This window comes from Syngnathus floridae, chromosome 3 (genome assembly GCF_059516105.1).
Source record: "Syngnathus floridae isolate MCC-2025c chromosome 3, RoL_Sflo_1.0, whole genome shotgun sequence".
NCBI lineage: Eukaryota > Metazoa > Chordata > Actinopteri > Syngnathiformes > Syngnathidae > Syngnathus > Syngnathus floridae.
Window position 1 is genome coordinate 3,117,637 of NC_142415.1, and position 20,163 is coordinate 3,137,799.

Here is a 20,163-nt window from a genome sequence, read left to right on the forward strand (position 1 = left end):
ACCTAGGTCTAAAAGTGAAATATTCATGGAATAAGAGCAGAATAAAAATATACTACAGTTCCATCTGTTATTTTTGTTACCAAGTCACCATGATATAAGTAATGTAAATGCCTCAGGAGTGTACACTAATGGATTTGGGAACTGTCCTCTAATGCAAATTTGTTCTTCCGTCCGCATCTTCCATTAATCCATGATAATTTTACACCTCATCGAGCATTGACCATGAGGTCTAATTTGGCTGGGTAGTGAAAGTTTGGGTCTGGAAAGTATGGAATTTTGAAATCTCAGAAGGAGGGACCCCTCAAAGTCAAAGTCAAAGTCAGCTTTATTGTCAATTTCTCCGAAATTTCGTTCCCCCCTATCCCACGGTGACAAGACATGGCTCACAACAGACAAACAAGTAAACAAGTATAACAAAAGCGTGCTGAATAAATAATGAATAAATAACACAACAATAAATAAATAAATAAATAAATAAATAAGAGGAGCAGGAAAAAAAAAAGGAGCAAGTGCGCGTACAGCAGACATTCCCGAAAATAGCGCAACAGTGCCGCATGCTACGCAGAAGGGGGTAGCGAGTTCAGGGCCCTAACAGCCTGGAGAAAGAAGCTGTTGGCGAGTCTGGTGGTGCGGGAGCGCAGGCTCCTGTACCTCTTCCCAGAGGGCAGAAGGTCAAACAAAGAGTGAGCCGGGTGACTCACATCTCTGGCAATCGAGGTTGCCTTGCGGGCGAGATGGGAGGTGTAAATGTCCTTCAGGGAGGGGAGCGAAGCACCAATAATCTTACCAGCCGTATTCACTATGCGCTGCAGGGCCTTCAAGTTCTGTTCAGTGCAGTTACCACCCCAGACAGCGATGCAACTGGTGAGGACGCTCTCAATGGTGCCACGGTAGAATGTAGACAGGACTGCCTGAGGAGCACATGCACGCCTGAGCTTCCGCACAGAGTAACTGTGATTTTAGAACCAAATCGTCACACCAATAACACAAGTGCGATGCTAAATTTTTAGTTATATTAATTTTATTAAATTAAATTTTTGCCAGTCAGGTTTTTGCAGGAAATTACTCTATTTTTATATACATAATTTAAAATAGTTACATCTACTGTGATGTAATTGAAGAACATTGATTGTGCAGAGCTTAAACGACCACAGGTAATAACCAATCACAGCTCACCAGTTTACTGGGTTTCGTCATGTGACATTCGCAAGCTTAGCACTTGCGTCTACTTCACACTGATTGCGGAACGGATGTGTTGCGTATGCGTTGTGGAAAGGTAAATATGCACTCCGTATGCCCTCCGTATGCGTATGATTTCATTTTTGTATTGTGGACTGACTCAAATAAAAGAGAGTGATTATTTTAGGATTACAGTAATCCGTCGTTTATCGCGGATAAATGGTGCCAAAAACCACCTGCAATAAGTGAAATCCGCGAAGTACGGTCATCCTCTTATCTGTACATTTTGTGTGTGTCAATAAACGTATATGAAACCATTTAAGTGCATATTTTATTATTAGAACATTAAATAAGTGTTTCAAACATGTAAATCATACATTAAAAGTATAAATAACAGAACATTTTGTATAAGTATTGAAAATTATACGAGCGTGCCTGTAACATGTTAACAAGAAGTACTGGGCAGGCTAACGAGTTAGCGGAAAGATGCTAATTCGCGACCGTGCTTACACGCGAAAACGGACCTCTAAAGGAATGTAAACGAACATTTGGAGCAATACTACATTGTCCTAAAAGTTAGACACATGTGATCGATCATTTCTCTTGTTAGGAGACTAAAAGGAAATGTGCTTTCGTTAGTTTGCGAAAATATTTTATTAAGGCTGTTAGACTTATAATCATATCAATATAATCTCTAGTAGTGGAGGGCTCGTGTGGTTGGTGGGTGGCGAAGAATGTGCAGGCAAACTGCATGAACTTGTTTTCTTCGAAGTGCTGTGGAACAGGATGTACCATCGGTCCAGACAGGGAGTACCTGACGAGAACACCTCAAGGTCGGTGAGAAACGAGAATAACATCACATCCTGGTGGTCGGGCTTCGCGGGGAAACCCCAACCGCCAGACAGCCGGACACCAGCACTCAGCGATAACACCTAGACAGGGAGGAGATAGCCATCGACCAATCACACAATGTTTTGCATGTTTTAATATTCATATTGCGTTTCTTTAAAACTGGGCAACCCAGAGGAATGTGTCGTCTCTTGTTGTGGGTCACAAGAATGCACGAGTTTTGGTGTGAGGGACCCGGGACCCAGGCGCCTGTATCAGTTTGCTTTGTCAGGAATAAACAATTGGTAAATTCGGTCTGATTGATCTACTGGTCTTCTTTTTGAGGGTGTTTTCACACCTGGACCCTTTTAAAAGAACCAAAGTCAGGCCTCTTTAAGTGGACCAAAAAGTGGACCAAGAGGAAAAAAACTCAGTTCTTTTTGTGTTCACATTGTGAGTGTATTTCAAAGAGGACCGAGTTCTGTTTCTGTTATTGCGCCTGCAGTCACGTGACCAATCTACGGCAAGCCAAGGAGGTCACAATACAGTGCAGAAAGGCTAAATGAACCCAGTGCGCTTTGTGTTCACAATGCACAGATTAGGTGAACCGTACCGTTGACTTTTTAGCGAACTCAGTACGGTTCATTTTAAAGGGGTCTGAGTACGGTTGGCGTGTTCAAATATGCACAAAAAATGCTGAGTCATCGATCTGAGTTCGTTTAGAGGGCTGAAAGGGACCAAGTGTGAAAACACCCTGACAGAACGAACTCGAAAAATTGTTAGGTGCGCCAGTGTGTGGATTAGGACATAGCAACTCGTGTGTTAAGTGTTGATCGCAATTTGGAGTCAGATCAATAACTAAAATCCGTAGCCTAACAAGACCCACTTACATCGTCAATGATTCCTGTACCCCTGTAACTATACACGAACAGAAAACAGGAAGGGGTATCGCCTGCAAACGTCCTTCAAAATAAATCACCCTACCTCAAATCAAAGCACGGCTGAATAACATAAATAGCATGGAGAATTCTGTTTACATACTGTAAATATGTTTTTGGAACAACTTTTATTATTATTATTATTTTTTATAACAAGGTACAAATGTACATACTGTAAATATGTTTTTAGAACTCTTTTATTATTATAACACTTTTTCTATAACAAGGTTCAACACTGTAAATATGTTTTTAGAACTCTTATAATTATTAAAAAAAAATATATAAAAAGGTACAAGTGTACGCACTGCAATTGTGTGGGCACTCCTTGCCTTCTGCTGGCGTGTGGGCAAGTTTCGTGCCATAATTTAATTTAGAAGTTTCATTTTGACTTTTATTTTTTTTTTAATTTGGAAAAAAAAAATCTGCGATGTAGTGAAACCGCGATAAACGAACCAAGATGTAGCGAGGGATTACTGCAATATGAAATACAACATAGGTTGCTGGTGGTATAGATAGATAGAGAAAGAGAGAGAGAGAGAGAGAGAGAGCGAGAGAGAGAGAGAGAGAGAGAGAGAGAGAGAGAGAGAGAGAGAGAGAGATAGATAGATAGATAGATAGATAGATAGATAGATAGATAGATAGATAGATAGATAGATAGATAGATAGATAGATAGATAGATAGATAGGTACTTTATTGATCACCAGGGGGAAATTCAGTTGCCAGCAGTATCCACACCCAAGAGTGGGCACATGAGAGGTCAAAGAACAGATACGCAGGAGTTAAATAAAATGTAAAAACATGCACAATATTATGAATTAATGGATAAATACATAAACAGATAGCCAGTATCAACATCGGTCACAACAAACAAAATAAGAGTTGTGGCAGAGACTGTCTGAAGACAAAATTAAGGAAACAGTAAATTTGTTCATGAAGCTTAACAAAGAAATTTTGGGCTGGACACATAAGAAGACAACACAGTCTTTGTGGCGTTGCACAAACCACTTGTGGTTATGTAACTGCCTGGGTCTGTTTGGTTGGCAATATGAAGTCCAACACCACTTGTTATGTTGGATTGGTAAAACAGAGTCATGTGAGTCCAGAAGTCTCTCTGACAAACCAAAACAAATATACTATTTTATATACAGAATAATAGGTAAATGTATTGCATAGAATGTAGCTCCATATAGCAGTGTAAAAATAATGTTTCTTTTGAGTCAAATCAATATAGTTGTATAACTACTCTGACAACTAATATGTAGTAACAGTAAATGTAACTTGTTATTACCCACCTCAGCATACATAATGTTTACAGTACAGACATGTACAAAGAAAACAGATTATTTGTGACTAGTTTCATAATGATTTATAGTTTTAATATTTAACCTTTTAATCTGTCTAAATATTTGTCTTCCAATCAGAGTCTCAGAGTGATCCCAGGGTATGCACATGTGGCCAAGGACAGAAGCCATGGAGATGTTGCCCACTGAGGAGCCAGCCTTTGTTGATGTAGATCAAGGCCTGACTCTGGCTTGCCTTGGCTTCCTCTGCCTGCTGCTCCTGGCCATGATTATCCATTGTGCCAAGGTCATCATGGATCCCTACAGCGCTATTCCCACTTCCACATGGGAGGAACAACACCTGGATGATTACAGTCATGGGCATTCAGAACACATATGAGCACTCTAATCAGACCCCCATCTAAAACAAGAAGGCTTCTTCACAACACCTTCATTTGCAGGCCAAAGGAAGTGATCCCTTAATTTAGTAAATATTATTATTGTAGGAGAATAGTACACATCTTATGTTTGTTTGCTTTTTTTTCCCATTTTCTAAAAGCCTGCTGACATGGACTGTTGGTGAAGGACAATTGAACAACTGATGAGACTGTCTGCCTGGGTGCTGAGAGTTACAACTTCAGAATAAGAACGCACAGGTAATAAGAAATCTCTGTCTTGGTGCTGTCATTCATAATAAAGTTGCTTGTCCACAATTAATTGTATTTCATCTGCCATTTTAGCTCTGATATTGGGTTGCAAAAACTTCAGTCGCGTCTTCTTGGCATCTTCACAAATGTACTGTGTTTAGCCATTCAACTGTAATCTCATCTAACGTCACATGTAATTGCATAACAATAAAAAACAACTGTGGCTATTCATTAGTGCACAACCCCAAGGTTAAGATACACAATCTTGGGTACCTTGAAAGGCATTTTCCATCCATTATCTGAACGGCTTATTCTCACAAGGATCGTGTGTCATAAAACTGATCTGGTATTAGCAACTAGAGAAAGTTGGAGCAAGGCTGGTGAAGAGTACTATTTCTCACTCATTAAGCCCATGCCTCTAAGAATGTGAGTTGTTATAGAATCCAGAGGAAGTGCAACAAAGTACTAGTGGTGTGCTTTTTTGCATTCCCCCCCCATGATTCAATGTTTTTTCCCTGAGAATTGAGCGATTCCATCAACCGATTCCCCCCCCCTTTACTTGTTTGAAAACTGCTAGTGATTACTACTGTTTTTTTTCTTGGTTTCTTTTTGTTATTACTATAACCAGAAAGTTCTTATTTGAATGACTTAAAAGTTTTGTGCTGTGTCTGTGATCTGCTTTTTCTACAAATTTGAAGATCTTTGTGATGGCTATGGTTAACTCAATATAGGAATCACTAAGCTGAAATGGGCGATAAAGCGAGGATGGTTCATTTTTCACTAACAAGCCCAGTTTATGTATTTTTTATCATGAAAAGTTAGCATTTTTATTTTATCAATTTTGGAGAAATAATGAAACAACAAATGCCTTTAAAAACACCCAATTTTAATGAGGAATAGAGCCACACAATGCTTAATAAATGCATTGCAGTGATACCTCATCATTTATACTCATTTTATAACATAAAACCGATCATTTACCTATTGTCCTCAAAGGTAAACAGAGCAATTTATTCAATATCAGAGAATCAGATTTTATGCATAATTTTCCTTGTGGTAAATATACCGTAATTTTCGGACTAAAAGTCGCTCCGGATTATAGGTCGCATTAGCCATAAAATGCACAATAACGTGAAAAAAAACATATATAAGTCGCTCCGGAGTACAAGTCGCATTTTGGGGGTAATTTATTCGACAAAATCCAACACCGACAACAGACATGAACGAGCAACAACAGGCTAAACGATAGGTATGCTAACGTGACATAAACACAAAGGAAGAGCTGAGAATACGCCTGACGTAACATTCAGAGTTATTCAAATAACTATTACATAAATAACACATTTATAAAACCATCTGTGTCACTCCAATTCTTCAAATCCATCGATCGTACTTTATGGAAACGATGCCGCGTATGCGCCGCGCCGCTGACATCTAAATATTCTAAATATTCCACAGACCCATTGAACGATATATAAAGTATATATCAAATAACTATAACATAAACAACAATATTATCAAACCATCTGTGTCACTCCAAATCATTAAATCCATCGCTCAAATTCCTCGTCCTTTGTCAACAACGCCGCCCGTGTGCCCTGATGTCAGCCTCGTCGTTATTCCACAGATGTAGTATATAACTATATTATAGCGTTAAAAAAGTACAGGGAAAAACGTGGGTTTGGTAAACGTCTCTTTATTTAACAAAACAAGAGTTCAACGAGCCAACAAGTACGGAACTGTAACGATAAAAACATATACAAGTTGCTATACGAAATAAAATATATCAAATAACTATAACATAAATAGTTCACCACCACAGGGCCCCAAGCACCGGTGTCGACTTCCAGGTGTGTGGCAGCGTGGACTTCCATCCCCGGAGGTGGCACTTCCAGCAACGGAGGTGGAAGAGAGCTCCATAGAATAGGACCGGGCGTGCGTAAAAGCCATGTCCGAGCCCCATCCACCGTCCCCGGACAGCCACCCGGCCAAGCGCCGGCCCACAACTTCCATCCACGGAGATGAAAGAGAGCTCCGTAGAGTAGGACCGGGCGTGCGTAAAAGCCATGTCCGAGCCCCATCCACCGTCCCTGGACAGCCACCCGGCCGAGCGCCGGCCCCCGACCTTAATCCACGGAGGTGAAAGAAAACTCCGTAGAGCAGGACCGGGCGTGCGTAAAAGCCATAATAGTTTTTCAAACCTTCTGTGTCACTCCAAATCATTAAATCCTTCAAACTCTTCGTCCTCCGTGTCACTTACAAACAAAGCCGCTAATGATGCCGGTAGTACGTGGGGCCCTTCGTCATCCCGTGATCGAATCTTTGTCCTTTATGTAAACAACCGCTGCGCTCCTCAGTATAAGTCGCCCCCCCCACCCAAACTCTGAAAAAAAACGCGACTTATAGTCCGAAAATTACGGTAAAACAAAAAACTTGAAAACCAAGAAAAGCAACCTTGTTGCCAATATGCTGCTGAAAAAAAAATCTCTATAATTTCAAATCAATCATGAAGCAAACCTCATGTCAGTTATTAACTGAATTCATAGTAGCCTATAAAAAAACCACTTATTTATAATCATATAATTATTTCATAAGCAATATAGTTGAAGTGGTCATTTAGAATGTGACAGTGATTTAAGAGAGCTTCAAATCTTATGGACACATGAAAAAGGTAAAAAGGAAGCAAAAACACAATCAATATAAAATGGATGCTTTTATTAGTATTCCAGAAATGCCAAGCTAAAAATATCAATAATACTGATTCTGGTAAGGTAGTAACACTCGACATGAGGTGAAATAATTCCTCTTTTGAATAAATATTGCAGAGGATTTCAGTAACATTGTCTATGTATGGATGGATATATCTGTCTATGGATCTCAGAGAAATTAATGAATAATTAACTGAAGCTCATATCACATCATTTGAGCAGCATGTGAATGTGTCATATTGTAAATGTGTGCATCCACAAAGAAATGAGTTCTCACACACAACATTCTGTAGGTTTCAGTGTTGCAGGGCAGGGAGGATGACCCCAGTGCAGGACCCAAAGCCCACCCTGACACCATCTCTTTCACAATGACCTAGACAGAGAAAATACATGTACGGTATGATGAAGCTGTTTCACGTTTCCCTCCAGTCATGTTCAGGTGCAATAAATGTTAAATTATTATGTCCTATACTGTATGCAGTATATGAGATGGAATCTATCCAGCGACTCGAAAATGCACTAGCTGTAATATATACATACATGGGTGTAATTAAATGTTATTTAAAGGTTTATAGCTCTTACTTTGTAGAACAGGATGTAGCTGACCAAACTCAACGGTGTTTTTATTTTGACCATCTCATGGTGTATCCATTTGTTGTTTCCTAAACAGTGCGCTGATTTTTACTAACCTGTAATGGTGACTTCATCTCCATCCCGGAGGAAGGTTCTGGTTTCTCCTCCACCAAGATCAATGCTCTTGGATCCCCTCCATGATAGTTCCAGCATGGAGCCAAAACTCTCTGGATTCTTTTGGGAGATAGCTTGTACTGATTAAATTGGTATCACAGATTTACTTCAAGAGCAGTTAATGGTATACAGTACTTATAGGACACTATCTCTTCATCCATATATACCAGTTGTTCTCATTAGGATCACGGGTGAGCTGAAGCTATTCCAGTTGGGTGAAAGGCGGAGACTACATCCTGGAGGAGTTGCGATACATAAATGATTTCTCCTCCATTTTGCCGCCAATAGTCATCTGATGGCAACGTTTACAAAAGTGATGGACTAAGCACTAACAGAAGTGGATTACCAGTCTGTCACTGATGGAAACATATGCCAAATGTCTTGTGCGTTTGTTGCCACGCAGATGCTGGCTGACCAGGTGACAGACATGGAGAAACTTCTACCAAATTCACTAATCATTGTTCTGGGTGATCTTAACAGGGCGAACCTCGCACACAAACTCCCCAGATACAGACAGCACATAACGTGTCCCACCAGAGGGGCACAGACACTGGACCACTGCTACACTGTAATTAAGGATGCATACCACTCTGTGGCTTGTGCAGCTTTAGGACTCTCGGACCACTGTCTAGTTCAACTGATCCCTGCCTACAGACAGAAACTAAAAACTTCTAAGCCTGTGGTGAGGACTGTAAGGAAGTGGACAGTGAAGTCAAGGCAGGACCTCCAAGCCTGCTTTGACTGCACCGATTGTAGAGTTTTTGAAGCTGCAACTTTAGACCTGCATGAACTCACTGACACTGTCACATCATACATCAGTTTTTGTGAGGAGCTGTGTATGCAGACTAAGACCTTCTGCACGTACAACAACGACAAACCTTGGTTTACACCAAACCTTAGGAGGCTGCACAAAGTCAAGGAGGAGGCCTACAGGAGCGGCGACCGGGACCTGTTCAAGCAGACCAGAAACACACTGAACCGAGAGATCAGGAAAGCCAGGAGGTGTTACGGGGACATCCTGGAGAGACACCTCTCTGCCAATCCTGATCCCTCAACAGTGTGGAAAGGTCTGCAGAGCATCACGGGCTGCAAGAAACGAACCCCCCATCCTGTGGAGAGCCCAAGGCTCGCTAACCAGCTAAACAGGTCCTACTGCAGGTTTGATCGGTCCTCCCACACAACGGGACCTCCTGCAGCACAATCCACATACTCACCTCCCCCCACAACTGCTCTGTCCACACCTCCATCACCGTGGTCACCGACTCTCTCTCTTGCAGAGGCCGCGCCCGCACTCCAGATTCGCGAGGAGGAAGTGCGCCAGATGTTCCGGAGACAAAAGATCAGGAAGGCACCGGGCCCAGACGGCGTGTCACCTTCCTGCTTGAAAGTCTGCGCTGAGCAGCTGGCGCCCACCTTTGCACGGATCTTCAACCGTTCCCTGGAGCTGTGTGAGATGCCCTCGTGCTTCAAGAACTCCACCATCGTTCCAGTGGCCAAGAAGCCTGCCATCACAGGTCTGAATGACTATAGACCTGTTGCACTGACATCTGTGGTCATGAAATCTTTCGAGAGGTTAGTGCTGAACCACCTGAAGGATGTCACGGGCCCCCTGGACCCCCTCCAGTTTGCCTACCGGGCAAACAGCTCGGTGGATGATGCGGTCAACATGGGACTGCACTACATCCTGCAACACCTGAACACCCCAGGAAAGTACGCCAGGATCCTGTTTGTGGACTTCAGCTCGGCGTTCAACACCATCGCTTCTGACATCCTCCAACAGAAGCTCATCCAGCTCGCGGTGCCTGCCTCCACCTGTCAGTGGATCACCAGCTTCCTGACCAACAGGAGACAGCGTGTGAGGCTGGGGAGCATCACATCTGACACCCTGACCACCAATACTGGAGCCCCTCAGGGGTGCGTCCTCTCTCCACTGCTCTTTTCCCTCTACACCAACGATTTCTCCGCAAGTCACTCTTCTGTGAAGCTCCTGAAGTATGCAGACGACACCACTCTCATCGGACTGATCCAGAACGGTGATGAGACTGCGTACAGAAAGGAGGTGGAGCGGCTAGTCCACCGGTGCAGCCAAAACCACCTGGACCTGAACCCGCTCAAGACCGTGGAGATGAAAGTGGACTTCAGGCGAGGCCCTTCACCACTTTCACCCCTCACTATCTGCAGTAATACTATTCTCTCATCAGACACCTTCAAGTTCTTGGGAACCACAATCTCTCGGGACCTGAAATGGACCGGCCACATAAACTCTGTCCGGAAGAAGGCCCAGCAGAGGCTGTACTTCCTGAGACTGCTCAAGAACTTCAACCTGCCACGGGAGCTGCTGAAAACCTTCTACACTGCCATCATCCAGTCTGTCCTCTGCACCTCCATCACTGTCTGGTTTGGATCGGCCTCCAAACAAGACAAGCACAGACTGCAACGGACAATAAGGACTGCAGAAAAGATAATTGGAATCAACCTCCCATCTATCCAAGACTTGTACCTGTCCAGGACCAGGAAACGTGCAAGTAACATCTCAACAGACCTTTCGCACCCAGGTTGCAGCCTGTTTGAACTACTCCCCTCCGGACGCCGTTATAGAGCTCTGTACACTAAAACCAGCAGACAAAGAGACAGCTTCTTCCCCCAGGCTGTCGCTCTGATGAACTCACACCACTCTTAGAGTCTCAGAGTCATTACTGTGCAATAACATCCCGCTTTCTACACCTTTTTTGTCACACTGTTTGTACTATGTGTCCTCTCTGCATCCATTGCAGCCTGGTCATCCTAGAAGAGGGACCCTCCCATCTGTGGTCTCTTCTCAAGGTTTCTCATTTCCCCTAGCTGGAGTTTTGAGTTTTTCCTTGCCCTCTTGGGAGTTTAAGATCAGTTTAAGATCAGGGGATGTTTGAGAATATCTTTCATTTCTCACATGTCCTGAGTGTTGTTGTTAGTCACCTAAATGTTGAACAGAGGCTGTGATTTACCGAAGTCAAATTCCTTGTTTGGCACGCTCAAACATGGCGAATAAAAAACTCTTGAATCTTGAATCTTTAGAGACTGCATTGACAGTATTTGTACAGGAGGTGACCGCATGCACCAAAGAGAGAATCACCGATTAGGATGGCTAGAACTACACTAACAACTTATTAATGAGCTAACAGGTAAGACAGTAGCTTTGAGTACAAGAGACTAGGTATGTTCCACTAAGTGTTTTAAGATGCTTATAACGATAACGTAGATGCAGTCTAAAATTTTCAAATTTAAAGCTACAACTACTATTCTTTCTTAAATAATCAATGATTCTGTTTTATTAATAATCAGATTTTTTTAAAAAACATTTGTTACATTTTTATCTCTTATCCAAAAACAGGACTTTGTGTCAAATGGAAAAGTAGACAGAAAATGCACGAATTCAGCTACTATTTTGGTCTGTAACACGTCTAAAAATAGGGGGAAATGTGGCTCATTATTGTCCCAAAGTAAAAGCCGCTGATTGGTAAATGGAATGAAAATATTCATCACAGGGCAAATCAGTGTCTTTGGCATGTGGAGAAATTGACAATAAAGCTGACTTAGACTTTGATCAGAATGGATGTTCATTTGGGTTCAAAGGGGTGGGTATGTGGGATGTTGGGTGGAATTTATGAGTTTTTCAAGTTAACACCGGTTAAGTGCAGCTTCTCTACTGAACACTTTGGTGGCACCCACATAAACGTGAAGAAATATGACGAGTCATGTAATGGTGTTCGGTTACACTGTAAATATGTTAATAAATACTATATGAGACTGACTCTTGAGATGACTGCAGCGATCAAATGTGAATGTCAACAAGTCCAGAGAAGTCCAGAGAGAAACCACAGCGCATTCTCAAATTCTTTGCGGACATAGAAGGTTGTGAACTGCTCAGCTGAGATGGGAGTCGCTGATGGTGTCAGGGTACACTTGACTGTCTTGTGTGCAGACACCGTGAGTTCGATTCTCACATATGACTGTGCCGACACCGTTTATAAAACTTAAGACTTAAGGAAGGTCTAGTCTCATGGGGTCACAAACGTTCAAAATACTCCGTTACAAAGTACACAGCTCCTATATTAAGAAAATAAAAGTAAAATTGATACTTTGTTGTCAGACACTCACAGGTCCACTAATGGTACCAGATGCCAGCAGATCTCCAGGTCTGATGTTGCAGCCATTGACTGTATGATGAGCAAGCTGTTGCTTCATTGTCCAGTACATGTACTAAAGACATAGAAGAGATAAGCATTAATGATCATTGCCCTAGCAGTTTCATCATAACAGTTGTAAGAGGAGTGTTTATTGATTGTGGATGCAAAGCATGTATTCAGAACTCTTTTGCCTGTCTTTGATAGGAGACGAGGACTACTTGTTAAATAATCAATCAGTCGTGCCTTTGTACTTGTTTATCTGACTGGCCTGTAATGCAAAGTGACGAACAGGCCATATTTCAGCCATGAGCATCAGACACTGTGTTCGCTTTCGCTGTCTCTGTCGCTCTCTCACACAAAACTAGTACTGTACTCATTTTATTTTGGGGAAAAAACGAGCATAGTTTGTCATATGACACATGTAACTAAGTAATAGTTAAAGATACAGAATATTACCTTGAAGTTTGAAGTGCAGATGTTAGAAGATTTTTTCATACGATGCCCTGAAGGAGAAAAAAAAATATGACTAAATCATTAACCGCGCCTGCACATTGGGGTTCACCCCGGTGAACGAGAGGGTAGCCTCCCTCCGCCTTCGGGTGGGGGGACGGGTCCTGACTGTTGTTTGTGTCTATGCACCAAACAGCAGCTCAGAGTACCCACCCTTCTTGGGGTCCCTGGAAGAAGTGCTGGAGAGCGCTCCTTCTGGGGACTCTATCGTTCTACTGGGTGACTTCAATGCTCACGTGGGCAATGACAGTGAGACCTGGAAGGGCGTGATTGGGAGGAACGGCCCCCCTGATCTGAACCCGAGCGGTGTTCTATTGTTGGACATCTGTGCTCGACACGGATTTTCAATAATGAACACCATGTTCAAACATAAGGGTGTCCATGTGTGCACTTGGCACCAGGACACCCTAGGCCGCAGTTCGATGATTGACTTTGGAGTTGTGTCATCGGATTTGCGGCCGCATGTTTTGGACACTCGGGTGAAGAGAGGGGCGGAGCTGTCAACTGATCACCACCTGGTGGTGGGTTGGCTCCGATGGTGGGGGAAGATGCCGGTCCGACCTGGCAGACCCAAACGCTCTGTGAGGGTCTGCTGGGAACGTCTGGCAGAATCTCCTGTCAGGAAGAGCTTCAACTCCCACCTCCGGCAGAGCTTTTCCCACGTCCCGGGGGAGGCGGGGGACATTGAGTCTGAGTGGACCATGTTCCGCGCCTCCATTGTTGAGGCGGCCGACCGGAGCTGTGGCCGTAAGGTCGTTGGTGCCTGTCGTGGCGGCAATGCCCGAACCCGCTGGTGGACACCGGCGGTAAGGGATGCCGTCAAGCTGAAGAAGGAGTCCTATCGGGCCGTTTTGGCCTGCGGGACTCCGGAGGCAGCTGACAGGTACCGGATGGCCAAGCGGAATGCGGCTTCGGCGGTTGCTGAGGCAAAAACCCGGGCGTGGGAGGAGTTCGGTGAGGCCATGGAGAATTACTTTCGGACGGCTTCGAGGAAATTCTGGTCCACCATCCGGCGTCTCAGGAGGGGGAAGCAGTGCAACGTCAACACTGTTTACAGTGGGGATGGCGTGCTGTTGACCTCGACTCGGGACGTCGTGAGTCGGTGGGGAGAGTACTTCGAAGACCTCCTCAATTCTACCTACACGCCTTCCATTGAGGAAGCAGGGCCTGGAGACTCTGAGGCGGATTCTCCAATCTCTGGGGCCGAAGTCACTGAGGTAGTCAAAAAACTCCTCGGTGGCAAGGCCCCGGGGGTGGATGAGATCCGCCCGGAGTTCTTAAAGGCTCTGGATGTTGTGGGGCTGTCATGGCTGACACGCCTCTACAACGTTGCGTGGACATCGGGGACAGTGCCTCTGGATTGGCAGACTGGGGTGGTGGTTCCCCTCTTTAAGAAGGGGGACCGGAGGGTGTGTTCCAATTACAGGGGAATCACACTCCTCAGCCTCCCTGGTAAGGTCTATTCAGGGGTGCTGGAGAGGAGGGTCCGTCGGGAGGTCGAACCTCGGATTCAGGAGGAGCAGTGTGGCTTTCGTCCTGGCCGTGGAACAGTGGACCAGCTCTACACCCTCGGCAGGATCCTCGAGGGTGCATGGGAGTTCGCCCAACCAGTCCACATGTGTTTTGTGGACTTGGAGAAGGCGTTTGACCGTGTCCCTCGGGAGGTTCTGTGGAGGGTGCTTCGGGAGTACGGGGTGCCGAGCCAACTGATAAGGGCTGTATCGCCGATGCCAGAGTCTGGTCCGCATTTCTGGCAGTAAGTCGGATTCGTTCCCAGTGAGGGTTGGACTCCGCCAAGGCTGCCCTTTGTCACCAATTCTGTTCATAATTTTTATGGACAGAATTTCTAGGCGCAGCCGAGGCGTTGAGGGGGTCCGGTTTGGGGACCTCAGCATCGCGTCTCTGCTTTTTGCAGATGACGTGGTGCTGTTGGCTTCTTCAGGCCGAGATCTCCAGCTCTCGCTGGAACGGTTCGCAGCCGAGTGTGAAGCGGTCGGGATGAGGGTCAGCACCTCCAAATCCGAGTCCATGGTCCTCGATCGGAAAAGGGTGGAATGCCCTCTCCGGATCGGGGATGAGATCCTGCCCCAAGTGGAGGAGTTCAAGTATCTTGGAGTCTTGTTCACGAGTGAGGGGAGGATGGAGCGCGAGATCGACAGGCGGATCGGTGCAGCGTCGGCAGTAATGCGGACCCTGTACCGGTTCGTTGTGGTGAAGAGAGAGCTGAGCCAAAAGGCAAAGCTCTCAATTTACCGGTCGATTTACGCTCCTACCCTCACCTATGGTCACGAGCTATGGGTCGTGACCGAAAGAACGAGATCCCGGATACAAGCGGCCGAAATGAGTTTTCTCCGCAGGATGTCCGGGCTCTCCCTTAGAGATAGGGTGAGAAGCTCGGTCATCCGGGAGAGACTCGGAGTAGAGTCGCTACTCCTCCACGTTGAGAGGAGCCAGATGAGGTGGCTCGGGCATCTTATCAGGATGCCTCCTGGACGCCTCCCTGTGGAGGTGTTACGGGCATGTCCCACCGGTAGGAGACCCCGGGGACGACCCAGGACGCGCTGGAGAGACTATGTCTCTCAGCTGGCCTGGGAACGCCTTGGGATCCCCCGGGATGAGCTGGATGAAGTGGCTGGGGAGAGGGAAGTCTGGGAGTCCCTCCTAAAGCTGCTGCCCCCGCGACCCGACCCCGGATAAGCGCAAGAAGATGGATGGATGGATAAATCATTAACGGTACCGTTCGTCCCCACGGGGGTCGCAGGCATGCTGGAGCCTATCCCAGCAGTCACAGGGCAGTAGGTGGCGGACACCCTGAACTGGTTGCCAGCCAATTGCAGGGCACACAGAGACGAACAACCATCCGCACTCATACTTATGGGCAATTTGGAGTGCTCAATCGGCCCATCAAGCATGTTTTTGGGATGTGGGAGGAAAATGGAGTCCTCGGGAAAACTCACAAAGCCATGGGGAGAACATGCAAACTCCACACAGGGAGGGCAGGAGATGAAATCGAGACCACTACCTTTGTGTAAAATGTAAATGAAATGAACACATTAAAAATGTCCAACCTATATTCAACTGAATACACAAAGACAAGGTATTTTATGTTCAAACTGATGAACGTGATTGTTTTTTTTTAAATACTTTGAATTTGATGCCTTTAACATATTCCCAAAAACTGGAAACTGGCACAACAACAAACACCAGTTTGGAACATGTTAATTGGCAACAGGTGAGTTTCATGTTGGGGTATGAAAAAAGAAAAAAAAAAGCCCCAACAAGCTAAGTTAGTTGTTCACAACTAAAGATGGACGATTTTGACCACTTTGTGAAAAACTGTGTGCGCAATTTGTCCTGTGCTCGAGGCCTAAAAGAAAAAGGAGCAGCTAGATTTTTATTCGCACAAAGTTCAAAAGACAATATCTGTGTTGGGTAATGTGCACATCTCTGATGGAACCAGTGATTCTAAAAGGTTCCTCCAGGTTTTGGACTTACATACACTGCCATCCAAGCAATGTCTTTTTCAGACATGTTCTTGCTTTATTTTCCATCAAGACAACACCTAGACGCATTCTGCAAGTTACAACAGTATAGCTTTGCAGTGAAAAAGTCTGAAACCTTGACTGGCATGCTAGCAGTCCAGATGAGTGTCCCATTGAAAACTTTTGGTGCGTTATTAAACGTAACATGACAATGAAGATCTTGGACTTTTGAGCAACTGACAGCAAGCAAGAATTCCTCCAACCAAGTTTTAACATTTGCTGTCCTCATTTCACAACAGATTATTGGGTGTTATTAAAAGGAAAGGAGATGTAGTAAAATGTAGTCTGCCTGTCCCAGCTATTTTGGAATGTGCTTCAGGCTTCAAATTCAAAATGAGTGAATATTTAACATTAAACATCTTGTCTTCAAATCACTGTACATATTTTGTTTTTATTTACATTTAGACAACAAAGCTGACAACTGAGAATTGTGTTTGTTTTCTATGTAAAAGTGCTTTTCAATTCAGAGCATGTGCACCTGTGATAGAGAATTATGTGAGCAGGAAGGGTTACATAATGTTTGGTTAAGAATAGGTGGAAGCTCATGTTATAACGTGAAACCAAGTGGGTGAGAGACAGGAAGAATTGTGTAACCCATGGAGTACAAAACTTGAGTCAGTGTGTGGGGGTTGTTAGACAAATTCACATAGTAAGAAAAAGTTCGTTTCCTTCATACCTTTTAGTGATACAAATAGATTGATGTTGAATGTGTATGCATCTTCATGTTGGAGGTAGGGGAGTGGCTGTGGATCCTGTAAGAAGAGGTCGGGGACGGGGGTGGGTCAAAGAAACTACATTTTACAACACTCATAGAAGTAGTCTATTAAATAATAAAACAAATATATAATGATGAAAACACACAATCTTCCCCAATATTAAAATTATGGCCTATGCTATATTCACCTCATCATTCTATGCAAAGGAGCCAGAAATATGCAAAAACTGAATGACATGAAGTATATTCTAGAGGTAATTAAGAAACTTCGAAGTTAATACATGTTGCCGTAGGCTGAAATAAGGAATAAAGTACAATTCTAAATGGCAAAATGACTGATTCATTCATTCTTGAGGCTAGATTTACAATGCAGGTCCAAGTGCCTAATTGTCCATCCATCCATCCATCCATCCATCCATCCATCCATCCATCCATCCATCCATCCATCCATCCATCCATCCATCTTCTTCCGCTTATCCGGGATCGGGTCGCGGGGGCAGCAGCTTCAGGAGGGACTCCCAGACTTCCCTCTCCCCAGCCACTTCATCCAGCTCATCCCGGGGGATCCCAAAGCGTTCCCAGGCCAGCTGAGAGACATAGTCTCTCCAGCGCGTCCTGGGCCGTCCCCGGAGTCCCGCAGGCCAAAACGGCCCGATAGGACTCCTTCAGCTTGACAGCATCCCTTACCGCCGGTGTCCACCAGCGGGTTCGGGGATTGCCGCCACGACAGGCACCAACGACCTTACAGCCACAGCTTTGGTCGGCCGCCTCAACAATGGAGGCGCGGAACATGGTCCACTCGGACTCGATGTCCCCCACCTCCCCCGGGACGTGGGAAAAGCTCTGCCGGAGGTGGGAGTTGAAGCTCTTCCTGACAGGGGGTTCTGCCAGACGTTCCCAGCAGACCCTCACAGAGCGTTTGGGTCTGCCAGGTCGGACCGGCATCTTCCCCCACCATCGGAGCCAACCCACCACCAGGTGGTGATCAGTTGACAGCTCCGCCACTCTCTTCACCCGAGTGTCCAAAACATGCGGCCGCAAATCCGATGACACGACTACAAAGTCGATCATCGAATTGCGGCCTTGGGTGTCCTGGTGCCAAGTGCACACATGGACACCCTTATGTTTGAACATGGTGTTCATTATTGAAAATCCGTGTCGAGCACAGAAGTCCAATAATAGAACACCGCTCGGGTTCAGATCGGGGGGGCCGTTCCTCCCAATCACGCCCTTCCAGGTCTCACTGTCATTGCCCACGTGAGCATTGAAGTCACCCAGTAGAACGATGGAGTCCCCAGAAGGAGCGCTCTCCAGCACTTCCTCCAGGGACTCCAAGAAGGGTGGGTACTCTGAGCTGCCGTTTGGTACATAGACATAAACAACAGTCAGGACCCGTCCCCCCACCCGAAGGCGGAGGGAGGCTACCCTCTCGTTCACCGGGGTGAACCCCAATGTGCAGGCGCCCAGCCAGGGGGCAATAAGTATACCCACACCTGCTCGATGCCTCTCACTGTGGGCAACTCCAGAGTGGAAGACAGTTCAGCCCCTCTCAAGAGGGCTTGTACCGGAACCCAAACTGTGCGTGGAGGCAAGTCCGACTATGTCTAGTCGGAACTTTTCTGCCTCGCACACCAGCTCGGGCTCCTTTCCAGCCAGAGAGGTGACATTCCATGTCCCAAGAGCCAGCTTCTGCAGCCGGGGATCAGACCGCCAAGGTCCCTGCCTTTGGCCGCCACCCAGCGTACACTGCACCCGACCCCTTTGGCCCCTCCCACAGGTGGTGAGCCCATAGGAAGGGGGACCCACGTTTCCTTTTCGGGCTGTGCCCGGCCGGGCCCCATGGGTGAAGGCCCGGCCATCAGATGCTCGCCTTCGAGCCCCGCCTCCAGGCCTGGCTCCAGAGGGGGGCCCCGGTGACCCGCGTCCGGGCGAGGGACAACGCAATCCATTTATTTCAATCGTCATAAGGGGCTTCTGTGAGCCGTGTTTTGTCTGGCCCCTCACCTAGGACCTGTTTGCCATGGGTGACTCTACCAGGGGCATGAAGCCCAAGACAACATGGCTCCTAGGATCATAGGGTCACGCGAACCCCTCCACCACCTAATTGTAATTACCGTAATTTTCGGACTATAAGTCACGTTTTTTTTGTAGTTTTGGTGGGGGGGGACGACTTATACAGAGGAGCGACTAATATGTGAATTTTTTCACAAATTTTCAAAATAAAAAAAAAAGTGAAACTGCGATAAACGAACCGCGATGTAGCAAGGGATTACTGTAATTTGAATTTCAAGTGACGTCAGCACGTGGCGGTTGTTTGTATAAAGGACAAAGATTTGATCACGGGATGACGAAGATGACGAAGGGCCCCACGTACTACCGGCATCATTAGCGGCTTTGTTTGTAAGTGACATGGAGGACGAAGAGTTTGAAGGATTTAATGATTTGGAGTGACACAGAAGGTTTGAAAAACTATTATGGCTTCTACGTACACCCGGTTCTACTCCACAAAGCTCTCTTTTACCTCCATGGATGGAAGTCGGGGGCCGGCGCTCGGCCGGGTTGCTGTCCGGGGACGGTGGATGGGGCTCAGACATGGCTTTTCCGCACGCCCGGTCCTACTATACGGAGCTCTATTTCACCTCCGTGGATGGAAGTCGGGGGCCGGCGCTTGGCCGGGTAGCTGTCCGGGGACGGTGGATGGGGCTCGGACATGGCTTTTATGCACGCCCGGTCCTATTCTATGGAGCTCTCTTCCACCTCCGTGCCTGGAAGTGCCACCTCCGGGGATGGAAGTCCACGCCGCCACACGCCTGGAAGTCAACACCGGTGCTTGGGGCCGTGTGACGGTGAGCTATTTATGTTGTAGTTATTTGATATATTTTATTTCGTGTAGCAACTTGTA

The 20,163-nt window shown here is 45.8% G+C and overlaps 1 protein-coding gene across 7 annotated transcripts in view; it reads right to left on the minus strand.

Annotated features, from left to right (window-relative positions):
- Window positions 1-3,248: 3,248 nt before the first annotated feature.
- The window catches only part of fah (fumarylacetoacetate hydrolase (fumarylacetoacetase)), a 29,545-nt gene continuing 12,630 nt past the window's right edge, over window positions 3,249-20,163 (minus strand). For 2 of the 7 annotated variants that reach the window (XM_088370496.1, XM_088370498.1), the window contains exons 10-14: window positions 17,223-17,298; window positions 12,951-12,997; window positions 12,466-12,567; window positions 8,271-8,388; window positions 7,574-7,954 (exon numbers count right to left, since the gene is read on the minus strand). In XM_088370496.1, coding sequence (XP_088226622.1) covers window positions 7,878-7,954; window positions 8,271-8,388; window positions 12,466-12,567; window positions 12,951-12,997; window positions 17,223-17,298 — 420 coding nt within the window. In that variant the 3' untranslated portion in view covers window positions 7,574-7,877. Of the gene's footprint in view, window positions 4,588-7,573; window positions 7,955-8,270; window positions 8,389-11,618; window positions 12,568-12,950; window positions 12,998-17,222; window positions 17,299-18,690; window positions 20,072-20,163 lie in introns of those variants that run through there. The other 5 variants (XR_015857418.1, XM_088370502.1, XM_088370497.1 and 2 more) reach the window with 5 other exon arrangements.